A 19,668-nucleotide genomic window follows, 5' to 3' on the forward strand; every position below is an offset into this window, starting at 1 on the left:
TAAAAAACAAATAAAAGCTTTGTACTAAAAGCGAAAACACTCTGTAATCACAATGTACATTGGTTAACTATGGTATTTAAATCATTCTGAACTTGATTTACAACTATATCAAAAATATTTTTTTGGATATTAGATAGTATATTTTTTTTTAACTATTTCTATGGATGTCAGACATATTTAATCACTTTAAAAAGAAACTAGTACACATAAGGTGGTTGGTTTAGCGTATAGGCATCTGACTCTCACCAAAGCAGTCTCGGATTCAATCCTCAGTGGCTACTCAACAATACCATCATCGTATTTGGTTTCTACACTTAAAACCTAAAAGGTCCCGGGTCATTTCAGCTTTAAGCTATCTTAGCTAGCTAAAATAAGTAGCTATGAACTAAGAATTTCGCGTCAATAACAAACGAGGTATAAATCTAATGCTAAACAGAAAAGCACAAAACTGTAGAAACGCTGTGAAAACACTGTCGCCTATGTGCATCTGTCCGCATACTCACCAGGTTAATGTCCCTGTGCTATACGTTACAACAACGATGAAGGGCCCCGGTAGAGGGAGAGAAAGGAGGAGAGAGATTAGACCATGCCGGAAATCAACCTACCACTCACAATATATCTCATGCACGCTCTCTAGAACTATTTAGTTTATAATCAACTTCTCTGATTAATATATATATTTGTTTTATCCTTTAGACATTATTCTGACTTCCATATATAACCTTCTTCTATTTACAGCGTTCAGTCAGATCTTCTGATCGTATCAAATAAGTCAAATGCATATTAATGAGTTTCACATTATTTATAAAATACATAATAGTATAGAAATACATCCAACAAATTAAGGAAACAAATTTGTTCAATTAATCATTAGCAGGCAAATGGTTTTCTTTCCCAAATAACAAATTTAACAATATATCTAAACAGCTTTAAACTTGGAAAAAATACTTAAATTTTAAATTAGATATTTGGTTGTATTTCTTCCAGTAAAAATGTCATAACATCAATACCTTTCGCCAGAACCAATTACCACAAATCAAAATCTGCTAGAATGATGTGATGAAATGATAATCTACAGTTTCAAGCAAGTAGAAGCACATTTCACTCCGGTCTACATTTTATTACAAAAATAAATATTTGTATACAGATATAACTGCAGCTAGCATGCACATTAACTGATATAAATTTTTTGGTAGGGGGGTATCATTTAAAGATGTTTTAAAACAGACACATAGATCAGATACTTTGAGGAAAAAAAGTTTTGAGAAATCAGAAAATTGGTACTAACCCATATAGTTGATACAAAATCTTTGGGATAAAACAGAGAAAAAAAGATAGGAAGTAGAAAGAAATTAAAAATATGGGGAATATAGAATACTTTAAATATAAATAATATAAGCTACTTTGTTGCTGGAACAACAAAACTGAATCAAAAGTATGTTGTACATACATTCAATTGATTTAGTTTAATATTGAGTGCTACAATACAATAGAGATGTTGGTCAATGTATAATAAAATATCATACATTGTTTTTGAAACCAAAGAATAAAGCAGTCTATAAACCGCCCCCAAGCATGTTCTAACATAAACATCCCATTCCCATTTGGTCACTAATAAAAGTAATAAAAACATGGGGTATTTTAATCTAAGACATTTTAAAATTTTGTGATAGGAAGCATATAAGCATTATAGTCATATTTCACAATAGTAAGATTTAAGGCTGAAAATAATTTTAAAAACAAAGTATCCATTTAATATATGCAAATTTTTAAATCAGCCCAAATCATTTTTGTTTCAAATATGACTCTGAAAATACAGTGATTTGTGCCAAAAATGCAAATTAAATCTATTGAATACAAGAACATGTTATACGTATATAAGAAAATTTGCTCATGCGTTGAATACTTTCTTCAACTTTTTGTACTCACAAACGAAAAACCACTCTGGTAAGAAAAATAAACAAGATATAGCCATTTTAATACATAATTATATAACAATCTGGCTAAACATTGAACAGCATAAAAGCCAAACTTTGTTAGCTAATCAACACTAACTATTATAACGCACATGCAGTTCATTCAAATCTTATAATGCATGCTTGGTATCCGCATAAGTCACATGTTAAAACTCACAGAATCAAATTGAACATTTCTCTGATTCTGTAGTTGTGGTTGTTAAATATTTTGTTTGACCTTAGGGAACTTCAAACATCATACTTTTTTATAAACGATTATTCTGTTCTTTCCACTAATTCGGAAAGGCTAATCAGTAAAAAAGTTAAGTAAAAATGTTATTTGTTAGTGCAAAGAAAGTTGTAAAGAAAATATTTATTTAAAAATAATTCAATTAATACAAATTTGTTGCGCAATTTTCAATCATACATTGATTAGCAAAAATTAGTATATTGTTCTCTAAAATACATGATGAAATACTGTACAAAAACAGCACCTTCACCTCCTGATATCATGTAAAAGAGTCGCGCAATACATATTGAAAATGACAAGGATGAAATTAAAATTCTCAACGTTGGAATTTCAACTTTTAAAATGGAATTTTGTTTATCTAATAAACCACTTATACCTGGGTCCCACTTAAAGCTGGGTCTATAATAAATGTTACATTGGGCCAATTGTTCAGAACTTTGTAAAAGTTTACAATGTGATTTACGCTATTGTTGTTAACTTTACAATCATTACTGCTCTTGACATTTATTGCATGCACTTGCTATCTGCTGTATGTGTAACAAGATTTGTGACAACTGTTTCAGCTGTACTTTTTATTTTGAAATATGTCAGCACATACTCATGCAAATATTTCACATTTAAAAGTTAACAACAATTTCATTAATCATGTTTACTTTAACAGAATTCGAAACAATCGGCCCAATGCCTCTAATGCAGTCTCCTGCAAACATTTGCATTTTGAGTGCATCACATACTAAATATCTTCATCTTTTATACGGATTGACGTCTGTTTAATGCTGAGTTTCTATTCATAATTTCAATGCTTTGAGATGATTCACATCAATTTGCAACTATCTTTTATGATCATTTTAATATAAATCAACAAATAACGCCCAGTGAATTATTTGATTCACTTAATATAACAATGATATGATAAATATGATTCCTATGCTATCAATGCAACATCTGGACCAGCATTTCTCGTCATATACTTTTTACAAAAGCTGCTCCTAAGTTTGGTATTTTATTGCAAACCGGATTCTGTCCTAATTTGTGCAGCGCAAGTCCATGAAAGTAGCCTTAAATAGTTAGTTATCAATCCAAACAAACACTTAAACCTTGAAAATCAGCCAGCTACAATGACCAGTTTATGACAGGTTTGGAAGGTGGCAGTGTAAATGGACAAAATGGAATGGACAGTGGTATTGTATTGGTATTAAATTACCAATATGGTGTTGAAAGGTAGTACAAGTTTTGTGGCCGGTGGGGGATGCAAATAGGTGATAAGATTGATACCTCCAAACTATGACCTTACTTTTGAAAACGATTTTTCATCCTTGAAAAAATAAATAGTCATGGTGTATGAAAATAATGAAATAAATACCACGCATTTCTCAAAAAAAGATACTTTTAATTAAGCTTTCAACATTTTTTGCCATGACTCAAGACGGAAAATTTTCTCCTTCAAGTTATGATCTAAGTACTTAAGAGACCAAGCGCAAAAATTGTCTAAATTTGCCCATCTGCATGGCAAATCATTTAAGTGATTTATAACTAACGTTCTTCAACCACAACTCAGAATCGCGGACAAACAGACAGACAGGCAGACAAACGGACAAGTGCAAGTCACCCTGTTCTGCTGTTACCTACCATTATATGACCTCCATCCTCCATTCCCTACAAAGGCACACACATAATACTCGCTGTCTCGCAACATACAATACAATATATACAAGACAAAACCTGGCAATATCTGAAAAACGTCAAAGTCAACCTAACTGAACTTGTTTCTTTGATTCTAAACTCACCATTTTGGAAAAAGGGCTGGGGCCTTTCTCAATGAGAAAAATGCTCTATTTTGGCTTCAAATGGGAATAAGAGAAAAATTAACATATAACTGCTGTACAAAAAATACAGAAAAGATAAAAGAAGTGTTAAAGCTGGTTTCCCTCACAATACACCAACACTTCCATACACAAGAGTATTTATAAACGTTTGAGGGTGCAATTATTTTTAAAAAAAATAAGGGAAAAGTATATGTTTTAGCATTGTGAAAGGGGATTAATTTGGCCTTAAATTGGTCAGAAAGAAAACACTGCTGAAGTTTGTTGGAAGGAGAAGAACCACATTGAATGACATAAAAAATTCCATGAATATGCTGACGCTTTTCAAACATTGCCAAAGTTTCATTCATGCTGCTAAAAAGGACCAGTGTTTTTTCCACCTTTTGTGAATGTGGCTAGGGCCCTAATATTTCTGAAAATAACCTGAATATGAGTTTACCCAGCGCCTTGGTGTTGTTCTTTTTTGGCCTAAGATTGTGATTTTTTGGGGGGTCGTGATTGGGCTCCAAATTTAGACCCCATTTTTTGTTGGTAAAAAAACACTGAGCACATACAAGAGAAAGTCAGATATTCAGTAAAAATAGTTACACAAACACAGACATTTCTATGATATTATGTCTATTCAAATCTAGCAAAAGCCAACTAATTTTAAATGTATCCTTACCTTTCCGTTTTAAATTTCTCTTGATTAATATAAATTAGCCATTGATCTAGCCACTCAAAAAGCTTCTACTTTGTAACAGACAGAAAACACTCAAGGACAGGCTTAAATATGACCCCACTCCCATATTGTCATTCTCATATACAAGTAAAAGCATAAATAACACAATATCAGCACTCGTAATATCCCAGCAGCAGAACCATATTTACAAGTTCTGATACATTGTCTATACATCATTATTATATAGACTTAAAAATGCAGCTCTAATGATGATGGATGATGAACAACTAAAGTACACACGGACGGACAGAGGACAAACATACCTGTACATGGATGTTTGATACAGAGCTACGCTGTGTCCTTGATGAAGCTGCAACATGTGCGAGATACTGGATCACTTTCTTTGTGTTTTCCGTCTTACCCGCGCCTGACTCGCCCCTATTGGACAGAATACACAACAGTCAATCATTAAACAATACACTGACTTGTGGTAGCAACAGCTTCCACATATTTGTTCAACCTTTTTTGTACACTGCCCATTCATGAACACTGGTTAATGAACATTCTCTATTGAATCTCTTATAGTTTAATGGTAAAACATATGCGTCAGGCATATGCTTTTTATTTGAAAGAAGGGCAAATAAGCTAGAAGTTATTAAACCAGAGTGTAGGGACTTACAACACAACTATTTCATGAGTCAGCATAAAAAAACAAAGCTATGACAACATTTCTGACATATTTATCGAAAAACATACTTGCTACAAAACACCTGATCTTCAAGCCTTAAAATATGTATTTATTGGTCAACTTCGTAAACAATTAATTACTATCTGCCATTTTCTTTGATGGCCGACAAACACAGCAATAAAATGCTAATAACAAGTAAAATGAATATCTTGGTGCAAATAATATTTCATTTAATTAGTCTATTCATCATAAGGCTGTCAGTGTTTCAAGTATAATTATTCATACAACTTTCTTCAAAATCTGACAATTATATAAATATTTTGTATCAGCTTTTACAGATTTTTGCTCAGGGTCAGGGGAAGGGGCTCAGCATTGGTAACTTCTAAAATCATTTGAGGGCGATAAACCTTTCAACTGGGGTCTTTAAAATTTGAGGAAGCATTTTCACACCAAAGGAGGCTTTAATATGTCACTTATGAACACCTCCTTCCATTCTCTTCTGAAGCCTGTTTTATTAAAGGATCGTAGAAGTTAGTTGTAACGTCAATTATCCTAAACTTGTATGAACAACACAAAAGTCAACAGGATGCTTTTTTCTAACACTCAACAAGATAGATCCACTTTCCGATTTCCTCCATTTAGTTTTCAGATCCACTTCCGAGAAAATATTTGAAAAAAACTTAAAATCTTGATGTTTTGCATGAAGTTAGCTTACGGAAAGAAATGCAATCATATTGGCCCATGCATTTCAAAACGTGACGTTTGCTCTTGTTTGATTATATCATGACTGAATAATGCCATTTTATTTTGATATAGTATAAACATAAATAAATACATTACACCCAAAAAAGGCTATGTTACTATTTAAAGAAATTTGGAAAATTACAAGTGACTGGCGTCAAACACACGTTCAAAGTTCACAGTCAGGTTGAAGGCCTTCTTGCCTCATTGCCATTGAAAAGTCATAATACACCAATAATACATACCCTATAATTATACAATACATTGTATTGATCACATGCATTTCATCTGACTTACAATATTCATAAGAATAACAACGAATTACTTCTGAACAAGAAATCATTATGTCTCGCTCATCTCATCAGACGCGGAACTCGGCAATGGGTCATAAAATCGGACGATTTCCAACGCAACTTTACATATTAAACTCCGCTGTAAAGAGCAACTCGGGAGGATTTCAGCAAGAGAAACAGTTTTTCTCGGAGGAAACCCATGATGGGCTTTATCCCTCTGAGTGAGCGAGGAAAGTTGGTTTAACTCGCTGAGTGTACTGTACCTAAATTTTGTTCCCATTTTTGATACAAGCTTAAGTTCAATTAACTCAAACATTTATATCAAAATAACAAAAATATGGCACTTAGGTCATTTTAATTCACATTACATGTATTTTTTTTTTTACATATAAGACTATTGGCTTCAAATCAAGAGATTTACCCATCATTGCATGCTTTTTTTCACCACTCACCACTGACATGTTATGATTATCAGAGAGACCTGGAATACACCTTTTTTCAAAACAAAATTGCTTTCAACAAGGGGAATGATTACTGCCATGATATCAGCAACATTTCTTGTTTCACCCAGCCAGACCAGGGCTTATCAGCCAATCCAAGGCTATTTAAATGGCTTTCCATACCAGCTCTGCTGTGCCTTATTGGCCAATTATGGGCTAATAAGTTATCACTGAGGAGCATCATTAGAAAGAATTATGATGTTAAGATGTTAAAGAGATATATTGCTAATTATAAGCCTCGACCCTCATCTCTCAATAGCTTACAATTTCTAATGAATTTCAAGAGCTTGGTCATAATATTTCTATAAACAACACTTATGAACAAGAAGAAGTTGTACTACAAGCTTGTAAAACATAATTGAGAATTTTGAAGAGCTAATTGCTTTAGACTTCCAATGGGAATATCCAGACATCTATAAATACCACAGACAAGAGAAACTCATTCATGAATAAAGCATCTGGTTGATCAAACATTATCTGTCAGGTTCATTTTTTATGTAGGACTAGAAAAAGGTGAAATATGACTCAGGCTTCTCTCAACCATTTCAGAATTTCAGGATGTGTAGCGGTTAGATGAGGGTTCGGGGCTCCATATATCACTTTATTCCCAACCCAAACTCAGCATCTGTTGCAGCATACAGCAACACCAGTGTTTTTGGTGTAAAATATTTTTTATATAAATAAAAAATATAGTTGAATAGCTAGACCAGACAACAGACAAGTTGGTGAAAACTAGACCTTGATGACAGACAAGCAAGATTCCATCAGGTCATGTACAACTCTTTAATATTGTGCCTGGAACTTTACCAAATTTTACTGTTTTTTGAGGCAAAGCTTATTCTTCTGACTAGAAAATGAGGAGTGCATGAGTTAATGAGTTCATTCATAGTTTGAGGCATATTCACAAATTTATTTCTTCTCAATCATTAATTGTTATTTTTTCAATCTGATACAATTATACATGATTCAATGATAAAACAAGCCATGAACAACAGATTCATGATAGTTTTGTGATCAAGAAACACATTCTTGGTGCATATTCTTACATAACTCTCAAATAATTGGTCCATTGTGCCAACAAAATAATTTCTGCCAAGAATTTCATTACGATTCTGTATTTATGGCGGCTGCGTTTTTGCCAATTTGTATTTTCGAGATGACAATATGAAAACCAAGTGGCAGTTTCTCAGTAGGCATAGGTGTATCTGAACGGGATTAAACAATTCCACAAAAAGACATTTGATTAGATAAATGCCTGTTTAAGCATTTCACACTTTGTTTACATTCATCATTAAAAAGGTATATATGAACAGGTTTGAAAATGCAGCAGTATGAATCGTCTTGATACACTTTGAAGCATGCCAACTGGAAGGCAAAAAATCCTACAACCAAAGTAGCATTTAGTCTTGATTTTGTCATTTGGAGGTGAAAATGTAATACATTATGGCAGGGTGAAAATGTAATATGTTGCAATTTTGAAATTTACACCCCGCCACTTTGTGCCTTTTTTGACTAGCCACATGCAGGTGTTCACACTTTCATTCTACTGCAGCAAAAATACATATTAAACACAACAGAAATCAACTTCCATAAATATTGTCATTTTCTTCTGACACAAATACATATTTTACACCAGTAAGTTCAGGGTTTCTAAAAACCGGCAATTTGCCGGTCTGGACCGATTTTGACCAAGCCAGACCGATTTCAGTTTCAAAAAGTGTAAAAAAATCGGTCCGAAACTTTCTAATTTTTTTGTAATTTCGGTCCAAAACGACTAAGTCAGTAAAAGATGTAGAAATTATAATACACAAACATTCATGGGTCATTCACATATTCAAACCTACATCCAATAGGTCATAAAAGTGTCTTGGTTACCATGAGACCGATGCTTTTTCCGCTACGCTGATCACTCTATATAGCATATCTGTTAATTAGCAGACGCTTGCAATCAGTCCAATCATGTGTTATGGTATAAGCAGAAGACACAATTAAACAAACTATGTGTTAATTATCTGCTTGCAGCTTTCGTGATTAAGTGTTAAAATCGGTCAATATTTTCACATGGCAATATGCTATGTCGTCATCAATCATTACATGATATCCGTTGGTTGATTTACAAAACGGTTAAATTTAAATTACAAAACGGTTAAATTTAAATTGTTATAAGGACCCATTGCTGGTTAAAAACGGCTTTAAAGATAAATGCATGTCATTGTTAATCCGTGAAAGCATTAAAATACCGAATTAATTAACGTAATAATATATAGGCAGGGCTCTCACTAGGCTGAAAATTTTGGGAGAAGTGACTTCTTCCTTCAGTCAATTTAGGGAGAAGTGGGGAGACTTTAGGGAGAAGTGATACTTTTCATAACACCTGATACAAAAACTATGCCATAACACACACCTCAGTTTATATTCACATTCAATATTGATTGCGATAACTATATAAAATGTTCATAAAATAATGTATCATTTTTGGCTCAGCAAAAGTGTATTTGTCAATGTCACATAGTTTATCTCCAAATAGCATCTAAAATGAACAAAATTAATACATCTAAGGATTTGAAATAATCATAATGACCTCATAAATGAACTGTCAATAAAGTAGGGGGACGAATCTTGTTTTGGTACGTTCAGGATAGGGTATGAATGTCACATTCAGCTGTGCTGTTATTTACTTGTCTCTGGCTAAATAATTTTAAATATGCTGACATTTAAGAACCAAATGACATTTAAATCAGTGTCCTTGATGAAAAATTTACCAATACATAATGGGAAGTTGAAAAATTAACTCGGAAAATTGTTCTGACAAAATGGTGATCTCGTCGAAAAAATTTGACATCGTAACTGTGACAGGAGAAAATTGCTGTAAGTACACTCTACATAAAGCAAAAAAATAATATTTTTTTGTGTTTACAAATCATTTTTCATCATGAACATTTCACTAAAACCAATCAAATATTTGGTGATACGTCATGTTACTGATTTTCTTGGCGCCTACTTGCCGATGGCCCGAGATGGCTATGACCGTCTGCTTCAAAAGCAACACTGTTTGAATGTCTTGCATTGTTTGTTCAATACATATATTAATTACTTTTTAACTTAAATAAATGCTTGACACGATTTTTCATAATTATGTCTCCAATTCTATCTCGTTTTAACGAACTTATATCATTCTGATTGGTTGACTTTCAATAGCTCCGCCTACTGGCGATATTTTGGTAATTGGATGACACGACCCAATTATCGGATTGGGAGATTACCAATTTGTATGAATGGCTTATTGTGATGTTTTGACTAATGGGACATTGGCCAAATACTCGCTGATTGACAGATTTACAATGCGCTAAAATTTTCGGCGAAGTCAATGTCGCTTTGATGATACAAATGGGCGAAGTCTGGGAAATTTAGGCGACCACTTCGCCCAAGTCGCCCCCTCGCGAGAGCCCTGATAGGATATCAACAGCAATACCCTTGATTAACTACATAGTCTGACAGCTACTTGTAAGTCCGCAGCTTACGTCATATTTATTCGCAGTAATGAAAAATTGTTGTCAATATCACACTTTAAGCTTGTTGCACCGATTATAAATCTAGATATATACTATTATTCAAGATTATCAGTTGAATGTTGACCCACTAAAGAAGCATTAAGCAAATAAATCATAATACTGTTTCACTTTTTGTCGTCTGACCGCCTCCCAACAGCCACAGTTAATTACGATCTCAGTCTTTCTTGTTAGAAACGCCGCAGAACTCGATGAGAATCTCATTTGAATTAAACTTTGTATCAATGACTATCCGAATCGGCTATGCTGGCTTTAGAGCCCTCTAACAAATTGCCACATCGCAAAAAAATATTGACAGAAAAGACGTCACGAAAATGTATGACATTTCTATAAAATCAGCTATTGAACAGGTCTTTCTTTTTTTGAGGGGGGGGGGGGGGGGGGTGATTTTTTTTGGGGGGGGGAGGGGGGGGGGGTCGTCGATGGGTCCGGACCAATTGAGGTTCCAAAGTATTAGAAGCCCTGAGTAAGTTGATTAAATTGGCATTTTGGTCATAAATTATGAAATAAGTATTTTTTAACATTACAAACAATTCAACATGTGGCTGACTTTACTGAATTTTGTAATTGAAATTAAGAAGCCCAAGTATGTCATTTCAGGGTTTATGTTCATTATATAGGTGTCTTGACCTCTTGATATAAGCATTACAGTGTTCAATACATTTCCAATTGACCTCTCAAGTTTAATTCCAAAAGCAGAGAATCATTATCATTCAATGGTTCTTTTCTTCTATAAGGCTTGGATATTTTATTTTGTCAAAATATAAAAGGCAAACCCCTTTCCCTAACCATATGAGGAAAACATGCATTTTAATATAAACATCATGACAATCATATTTCTGCCTCTTGTTTCATTCTTTTCTAACATAAAAGTGGAATATAAGGATTTCAAAACTGTTAAAATGAATAACCCTACTAGCTCTTAAATTGTTTCCTGTTCATTCCGATCATCCCATTTATAACCACTCATTTCGGATCCTGTTTATAGGGATATGAAAGTGTTATGACCGTACCATACTTGTCACTGATTTATTGTATTATCTTTCCCTCATAAATTTTTGTCTTGATGTTTCTAGTGTAAACTTTGAACATTAAAAACAGTCAAAATCTATCATCTAAAAATTAAAATAGACCATTGTTCCGTGTATAACATATATGACAATTCAATTGCAAACTATTAGGGAACCTTATTATGTTTGACAATGACATAATGAAATTGACAATTTAAATGCATAATTTTATGAGCTGTTCCTCTCTTTTTCCCATGAGACATGCATGAACATCTGACACTGCATATTTCTGTATGGTTCGGAATGTTTTTTTTTCGAAATTAATGTACAATTAACTCCAAAAGACATTCAAACATGACGAAAATGAATAGTTGTAAAGTTTAAGGCTTGTCTTCCATATATGGTATGACACAATGTCATTCAATTTTGTGTTTACACTGTTGGTTTACCGTCTGACGAACAATTAAGTAAAGCCTTCAGAATGCTTGGTATGTGAAGCGTGCGTACAGGTAGTAAACCACAAATTACGCTGAATGTCATTTTATGATTTGTTTTCAAAAGGTAAGGCAAGGTCTAAATTTCAAATCTTAGTGTTCAATAGGTCTGATTTTACTGTTCTATTTCATGCTCTGTTTTTAATGTCACTGATCTAAGAATTAAACATGGCAACAGACCAGCCAAAGACAAACTTCAATGTCTGATTTTATGGCTAATAAAACATGGAAAGTAAGCTCAGCAGACTGTTAACTGATAGAAATCTAGAAACACAATGTCTTGGTTATGAGACAAACAATATTGCTTCCAAAAAATGTTCAAGTCCATACTAAGTGGTGCTATTTCACTATTTTCGTTTAGTCGTTTAGTTATATCGTGATTAGCTGCACAATAAAATATTGCAACTAGGAGGCTATTCGGGATATACAAGATTTCTACCTCATCTGGCAGGCTTACATGACAATTTTGCATGTTTCTTAAACTTTCAGACAATTATCAACTAACTCCTAATTATAGACTTTTATAATAATAGATCAATAGAAAACTTCTTTTCAAAGTAGTTAAAAGGTTAAAAAAACAGTTTCTGATGTTTCCAACACCTACGATTGTATCATAACATGAACTCTAAGGACAAAAAAAACCTGGTTACCAATAAGAAACTTCTTTTTAAAGTTAAAGGAGGTAAAGTTATATCTATCAGAACGCAGAACAAGAGCCTCATTCATATAACATAGAACTATCTCTAATGACATGAAATAACTGTATGATGATCTTTAACATGTTTCACATCTATACATATAGTCACAGTATCATGTTTAAGCAGCCGGCCCAGTTACCAGCAAGTCAGACAGTTCCTCACCGTCACGTATGTGGTGGGTAAGTTGAATAGGGTATTTTCTTGTGTGTGACAACAATTAAGCCATTTAATAGAATGACCCTTATGATATGTCATTGGTTTTCTTGATGCTTCCTATCTAAAATACTTTGTGATGTTAGGAAACTCAGTCCTTTGATTTTACCCTATATTGGTCTATTCACTGGACAAAACGTGGACCAAAGGTCGATTTTTGGCATTATATCTGAAGATCATAATTGATTTTTAGGTGTTGAAATTCAGGAAACAGCACCCACTTATACACAAGAGTATTATCTTACACCATCAACAAGTACAATGATAGGCTGTATCAATGTGATAATGACTGATGACAACAACCATACAAGACACTCAACATTATAACACAGAGCTGCCCTTTTTAAGCTTCTGGTTATTTTGTTTTGACAGGAAAACTGTGCTTCACTGCATTTTATAGTTCATTGAAAAAATTGAGTTAAATAAGTAGAAAGCATAACTTTAAAATGGACTGCTGAATTTGCAGTGTTCACAGTTTATCAAACAGCCAAGCAATCTACTTGTTTATCGTTAAAATATGCTAAGTTATCTTAAAGGAAGTTCACAATGAGTCAACTACCAATCCTAATAATTCTATGTATATGTACAGGTTTCATACTCGCTGTAATGACCTGCAGTTTACTGCACTTTATTACGATACCTGACTCATTACCAAGCTATATAAGCAGGTTTATGTTCGTTTTATTCTCCTTGAGCTTACAAAAAAGAAAATATTCAACATAGAAAAAAGGTGAACATACGTGCAGAGGATGGATTGATCTTCTCTATCTGAAAACAAAAACATGTAAAATTAGTTTAATGTAAAACAATAAACTCTGTACATGTTTTTCAACTTTTATGTTTAATATTTGAGCGATTTTGTTCATAGTAGGTGAAATTTTCCACAGTAATACTCTCACGAGGTATGAAGTTAATCCAAAAATTCTTAATGAAATGAGCCTATTGCTCACTGAAAGTAAATTCCTGATATACTTGAAAGAATGACCATGTCCTGCATAAAACTCTTAAGAAAATTGTATTGCACAAAAAGCTTCTGACACAGTTTTACATAATGTTTTATCAATGTAATGTATATGGGCCGCCATACATTTGTTTCTCTTTAGAACAATGGAACCCTGAAAGTGATAGCCCTGTTTGTTGAAGCTGATGGCAACAAAAGTCATCTTTGTCCACCATTGATTGAAAAGAATTTGTGGAATGCAATATCTTAAAGAGCCCTATTGATTTACAGAAATGAAAGCAGATTACGGTTATCAAGAATTTTTATCAGGGACAATTCCAGGTATTCAAGTTTTTCTCCAGTGATAAATGGGCCTCAATTTCAGAGGTACAGACTTGTGAGGAGACGAGGACATCTACCAATATGTGTTAAAGCTTTCTGTGGGGATTTGGCAGCACTCAGACTCAGTTTTTAGTTCATATACGTTCCATAATGCCCAACCCATGATTCCAGCAAAGTTTAGGAAAGAGCACAAGCCTCTAGTTTTGTAAACTTACATCAGATCAGCTTAATGCTTTGCCACTATCAAAAATATTATTCTGGGTTGGGGGTTGCAGGGTGTGAAGCCCATTAAATCTCTCGTTTAAAGCCTTAAGAGCCTCAAATTGCATTTAAACATATCAGTACAAGTTAAAAAAAAGTATACATATTTTAATTTTGGCCTTGGAGACAAAAAAATCTGCAGCAGATTCTCAACCCTACAAGCTACAGGAGACCATGCTCCAAACTTGTGAAGCTTTTGAGTTATTTTTGTTGTGAAGATTGTATCAATACTATCTTGTACATGACTGCGGATTCAAGAGGGCAGGAAGGGAATGATTGTATGTTATCAGTCGCTTACGGTAGCAGTATTTCCAAACACTTAAAACTGACGCGAAACTAAACTGAACTATTCAGAATATGCAAACAGTCATACTTGTATTAAAGAGACTGGACTACTGCACTATGCAAAAAAAATAACATTGGTAATGTTGTCAAAAAAACAATTGTTGAACATATAACATTAACATGACTATACTTGACTCTGTATAAACATCAGTAACAACAACATTTTCCATTGGTGGTTATTTGAGTTGTGGTCTGGGTAAGATTTTAAATGTCAATACTCAATAAAATGTTTAAAAATCTTACAGAAATGACTTTTCTGTGAAGTATATTTTTATGACATGTTTTTAGCCTCTGAGCACAAATAAATACAAAGTGGCTCTTACCCTCTCCTTGTTAATACAAGTAATCATAAGTCAGTGATTACAGCAAGCTCAAATGCTACACCTGTCCAATTTAGTATAATTAAGGCCGATCTACTAGTTACACCATTAACTGATAAACCCCTGCAAGACAAGTATTGACTATGGAGTATAATTTTATAATAATGTTAACAAAATTGTGGTCATTTGCAAGTATAATATATAGGAGGGTGAACATAACTGCAAACACAACCTAATCATAGTATCGGGGATAGATAGTCATACTATTCACTTCATCATTTCTATTCACGTTATCATTCATACCTGCCAATCTTCACACCTGTTAAATATGACCAAATTAGAAAGATGATCTTCTATATCATCAATTGACCATAACATTCACGGTCTAGTGCCAGCCATTATTTAATTTGTCTGCTTGTAACTTAAATATGATATATGCAAACCTACAGACCTAAAATATGAAGATTTCTATGCTTCAGTTGGTTACAGTGACATTCCACAAATAGATAAGATCTTTCTATTCTATACACAACTCAAATATGGCCTTAATCCACCTTCAAAATTACAGAATACTAATGTTAGTATCTTAAGGACTCTTCTAGTGTGTAATAGGGATTTTATGGTTCAACATTTACTTTCACACTTGTTTGGATTAAGCCGTAACATTATCATAGAGCAAATAAATTTCACAATTACACGGTTTTGAGTCCAAAGTAAGGTCCCATGAATTATACATACATGTACATGTATATATTTTATATTACAAATCCTACAGGAATAAAACTTAAAGAGAGGCTACATTTGACAAATTATGATCAATTGATGTCAGACTTAGTACACCCAGTTTGCATGTTTATTAGTTTTTCTTCTCCTTTTTGAGGGAAAAGGGGGTGAGGGATGGAAAAGGGGGGTGAGGGATGGGAAAGGGGGTGAGGGATGGAAAAGAACTTGACTGGTTCAAGGTCTTTCTGCTTGCAATAAAATTGAAAAATGATTGGCAACAAAACAGCAACACACTTACTCAAATATGAGTAAGCAAAGGATAGCCTGCAGCAAGAAAAGATGGATTGTTTGATAGAATATTTCTTTCTTATCTATTTTGTTTTTAACAGTAAATAAAAATTTACTACTTTGCTTTCCACTTTACAAGCCCTTGCCAAAAACAGTAAATTATGTCAGTGTTTGCAGGCAAAGGAGACTACAATCCTCAGATTAATATCTATCCTTAAATCTTATTCCTATAATTGCAACAAATTTCATACTACGATGACAATCTCTAACAAACTGAAGCCAGAGTAGTCTATGCTTTAACAAACAGAAAAACTGTGTCAATACATAAATGGAACATTCATATTAAATAATTCATATTCCTTATTTCATGCAGTTTGATGCTTCTTAATATAAATATTAATTTTAAAATGTATATCTTACTTCGTCCAAAAGAGATGTCAAAAAAAGTAATGTACATTTCCAATTGTATAGTTACAACATCATGTACATTTAAGTCATTATAATATCAACAAACCTGTATTTAAACTGTAACATTAAGTTAATTGCCATTAACATAATTACATGTTTCCCTTAATAAACCATTCATTTCATTTTGATAGTTTATTTAAACTGTCCATTGAAATTCAGAGTTGGCATATAAGATTAAACTTTGAAATGCAAGAAAATGTGATTGTGAGCTATGTATTAAATAAACAACCAAACATTCTGCAATACACATGCCCAAATCAGTATTGCACATTCAAAGACAATAATGATTACTGTCATGAATAATACTCATATAATATAATAATTACTATGACAAATTAGTTTTCTAATAGTTAAACCTTGAACATGTCTAGCTTCAGCTACCACCTACAACCAGTCTGTTCTAAAGGCATTATGCAAGCAAGCATATCTCAGCTTATTAAACCCAGCACACTTCAATGCCAATATAAGGTCAAGTTTCAAACCTTCCTTTGTAAACAATCAATGAATTCATGTACTTCAATACCCAACATACAGCAATATGCTAAATAGACTGCTGATTGAGCAAAATGAACACTGCAATTATTTCTCTTCCAAGTTTTGGATATGCATGTAACATTAATTATTACAAATGAATAAAGATTTCAAATTCCTTTCTCAAGGAGGAAATTCTATATATAGCTCGAGCAATTACAGACTTTCTTTCCTTTTCAATGTTTAAACTTAAGAGTCCAAGTTAATGGTACAGTTAAAACATCATGTTTTCAAAAACGCAAATATTATGCTTGCTTTTTAGGAAACCGTCACTTAATGATAACTTTCATTGCAACTGCATTAACAATTATGCGGTAGGATTAAGAATTCCATATATGCCCTTCCCACTTATTTTTTATCCAATCCTAAGCACCAGCACCGTAAAACATCAGCTTTAAACACACTTGTTATGAATTTTGACCAAGATAAGTACCCAATCTTAATAAAAAAATTTAAACTGCACCAATAACAGAAACATTCCTTCTAAATATTGATTTAAAATAAAAGTAAATTTTGAAATGACTAGTAAATGTTTCGATTTTAAACATTTGTCCAATTAGGAGTATCAATGACTAATAAGCCTTTCAGGACATTTTGGACATGTAACATTGATTTGTTCAAAGGAAATTTGTTGGACTACACAATTTATCAGCAATTCTTACACAGGGATAAAGACCCAAACACCTCAACTTTAAAAATAAACTATTTATTGCATCACCATAAAAATACAAACCTTGAAGCATGCTTCTGTAGGCAGAGTCTGTGATAGCGAACACATGTGGGGGTACTTCATGGCGCTTTTTCCCCTTATATAGCTCAATCACTTTTTCTGTGTAGATGGGCAGACGCTTGTAGGGATTTACCACCACACAGAAGAGGCCAGAGTATGTCTGAAATATAACTCATTATACAGATTGTGTTATGTTAAAAAATATTGGATACATGTCAAAGAGGTGGCATTTCATAGACTTACAAACATCAAATTTGTGAGGATTTAAGTGATGGTGATGTTGAACACAGGTTATTTAGGACAGGACTTAATTCTGTAATGTGCTATGACAACTTTGTTAACTACATTATTTTAACACTTTACAATTTCCATACAATTACAATGCACTTGGCAAACCAGGAAATGACCCCAATTTTTACTCACATAAATGAGGCCAGAATAGTAACGGTCTTTGAGATTAAACAGGACTGAGGCTTCATTCAAACATGTCAGATCTGCCATGTCTTCAACTTTCGAAAATTTGGGAGGGTTCATTTTCTGACAGTCATCTCTGTGGAACCGCATCCTCTTGCCGGACTCTTCTAGCTGAACTTCGACCTCATCACCCTGCTCGCCTTTGATGCTAGCGGAAACGAATCCATGAACTTCGTGTGGCACCCAGATCAGCTTCTTCGTGGCCCACTCTGCCTGCATCATTGGGTCATTGACAACATTTTTATCAACCGCTAAATACCTCATATCGGCCTCACTCATCCCGGAAAGCTCGTAATCATCCGCCATTTTGAAAAATACTCACGGATTGTGACCTGTTTTTAAAGTAAAATAACTAAATACAAACACGATATAGTAGCAACTCTCCTATATGTACACGATAATTTGGCTATCCAGATTGCAAATACGCCACCAAATGACAAAAGTATTCCGTATTATTTAAAATAACTTCATAAAGTGCACCGGGCCGACGCCCGCCTTCGAATGAGTTTTGATATAGTAGTGAGTCACGTGACACGAAAGGAGAGGTTTATCAAGGGAAGTAACTCGAATGAGTCATGAAAAATAATTGATCTACGAAGGGCTTTTCATTTGTTCAAAATTCATCAATTTAAATCATCACTACAATCACTAACGCTACCACAACCATTATCATCCACAACGTGATCACCAATACTACTACAACCATTGATGATGATGATGATGGTGATGATAATGATGATGATGATGATGATGATCATCATCATCATCATTATAAAACCTATAGCCTTCATCAGCAGCATCAATATTCTAAATAAAATACCTTTTTTGACAGTAAAGTCAATTGTAACCACAGCCCCCCAGGTCCGGGGAATAGCGGGGACTTTGACTATCGGTCTAGTCCAAATAATTGTACGTTGACAGATTTTTTTTAGATTTTTGGTATGGCAAATCGTTTAGGGATTGGAAGAATCCTGTATAATACTTTTATTATTTTAGACTAACTTTCGGTCCTGCAGGGACAAACTGCTAGTTAAATCCCTGTCAAATGCCTCCACACCCCTGGGACCCTAGATAAGGCCCTTTCCCTGCTATTTTTGGCAAGAAGACAAAACCACTGCATTCACCTGGCACCCCTGGGCCACCTTTAAGTTAAAAACACGGCCCATTTCCCCCCAGTATACACCCTCACCTGGGGTGACTTGGTTATAATTGACTGGTGCATAATAAGAGCAGCTGTTGAACAGCACCCTTGACTGTATGCTGCTTTGTCTTCGATATAAATGAAATAACGATGAAATATGTGACTGTCAAAAGCAATAAAAAAGGTAAAGTAAACAAAAAATGCTGCAAT

The 19,668-nt window shown here is 33.7% G+C and overlaps 1 protein-coding gene across 8 annotated transcripts in view; it reads right to left on the bottom strand.

The window, feature by feature from the left end:
- Positions 1-18,841, bottom strand: part of LOC128209128 (myosin heavy chain, non-muscle-like) — a 49,873-nt gene extending 31,032 nt beyond the window's left edge. For 5 of the 8 annotated variants that reach the window (XM_052913004.1, XM_052913048.1, XM_052913064.1 and 2 more), the window contains exons 1-6: positions 18,267-18,841; positions 17,847-18,003; positions 13,636-13,663; positions 5,013-5,127; positions 3,835-3,861; positions 504-521 (exon numbers count right to left, since the gene is read on the bottom strand). In XM_052913004.1, coding sequence (XP_052768964.1) covers positions 504-521; positions 3,835-3,861; positions 5,013-5,127; positions 13,636-13,663; positions 17,847-18,003; positions 18,267-18,623 — 702 coding nt within the window. In that variant the 5' untranslated portion in view covers positions 18,624-18,841. Of the gene's footprint in view, positions 1-503; positions 522-1,929; positions 1,945-3,834; positions 3,862-5,012; positions 5,128-13,635; positions 13,664-17,846; positions 18,004-18,266 lie in introns of all 8 variants that reach the window. The other 3 variants (XM_052913013.1, XM_052913022.1, XM_052913032.1) reach the window with 3 other exon arrangements.
- Positions 18,842-19,668: the final 827 nt, after the last annotated feature.

Source organism: Mya arenaria, chromosome 2 (genome assembly GCF_026914265.1).
Source record: "Mya arenaria isolate MELC-2E11 chromosome 2, ASM2691426v1".
In the NCBI taxonomy this organism is placed as follows: domain Eukaryota; kingdom Metazoa; phylum Mollusca; class Bivalvia; order Myida; family Myidae; genus Mya; species Mya arenaria.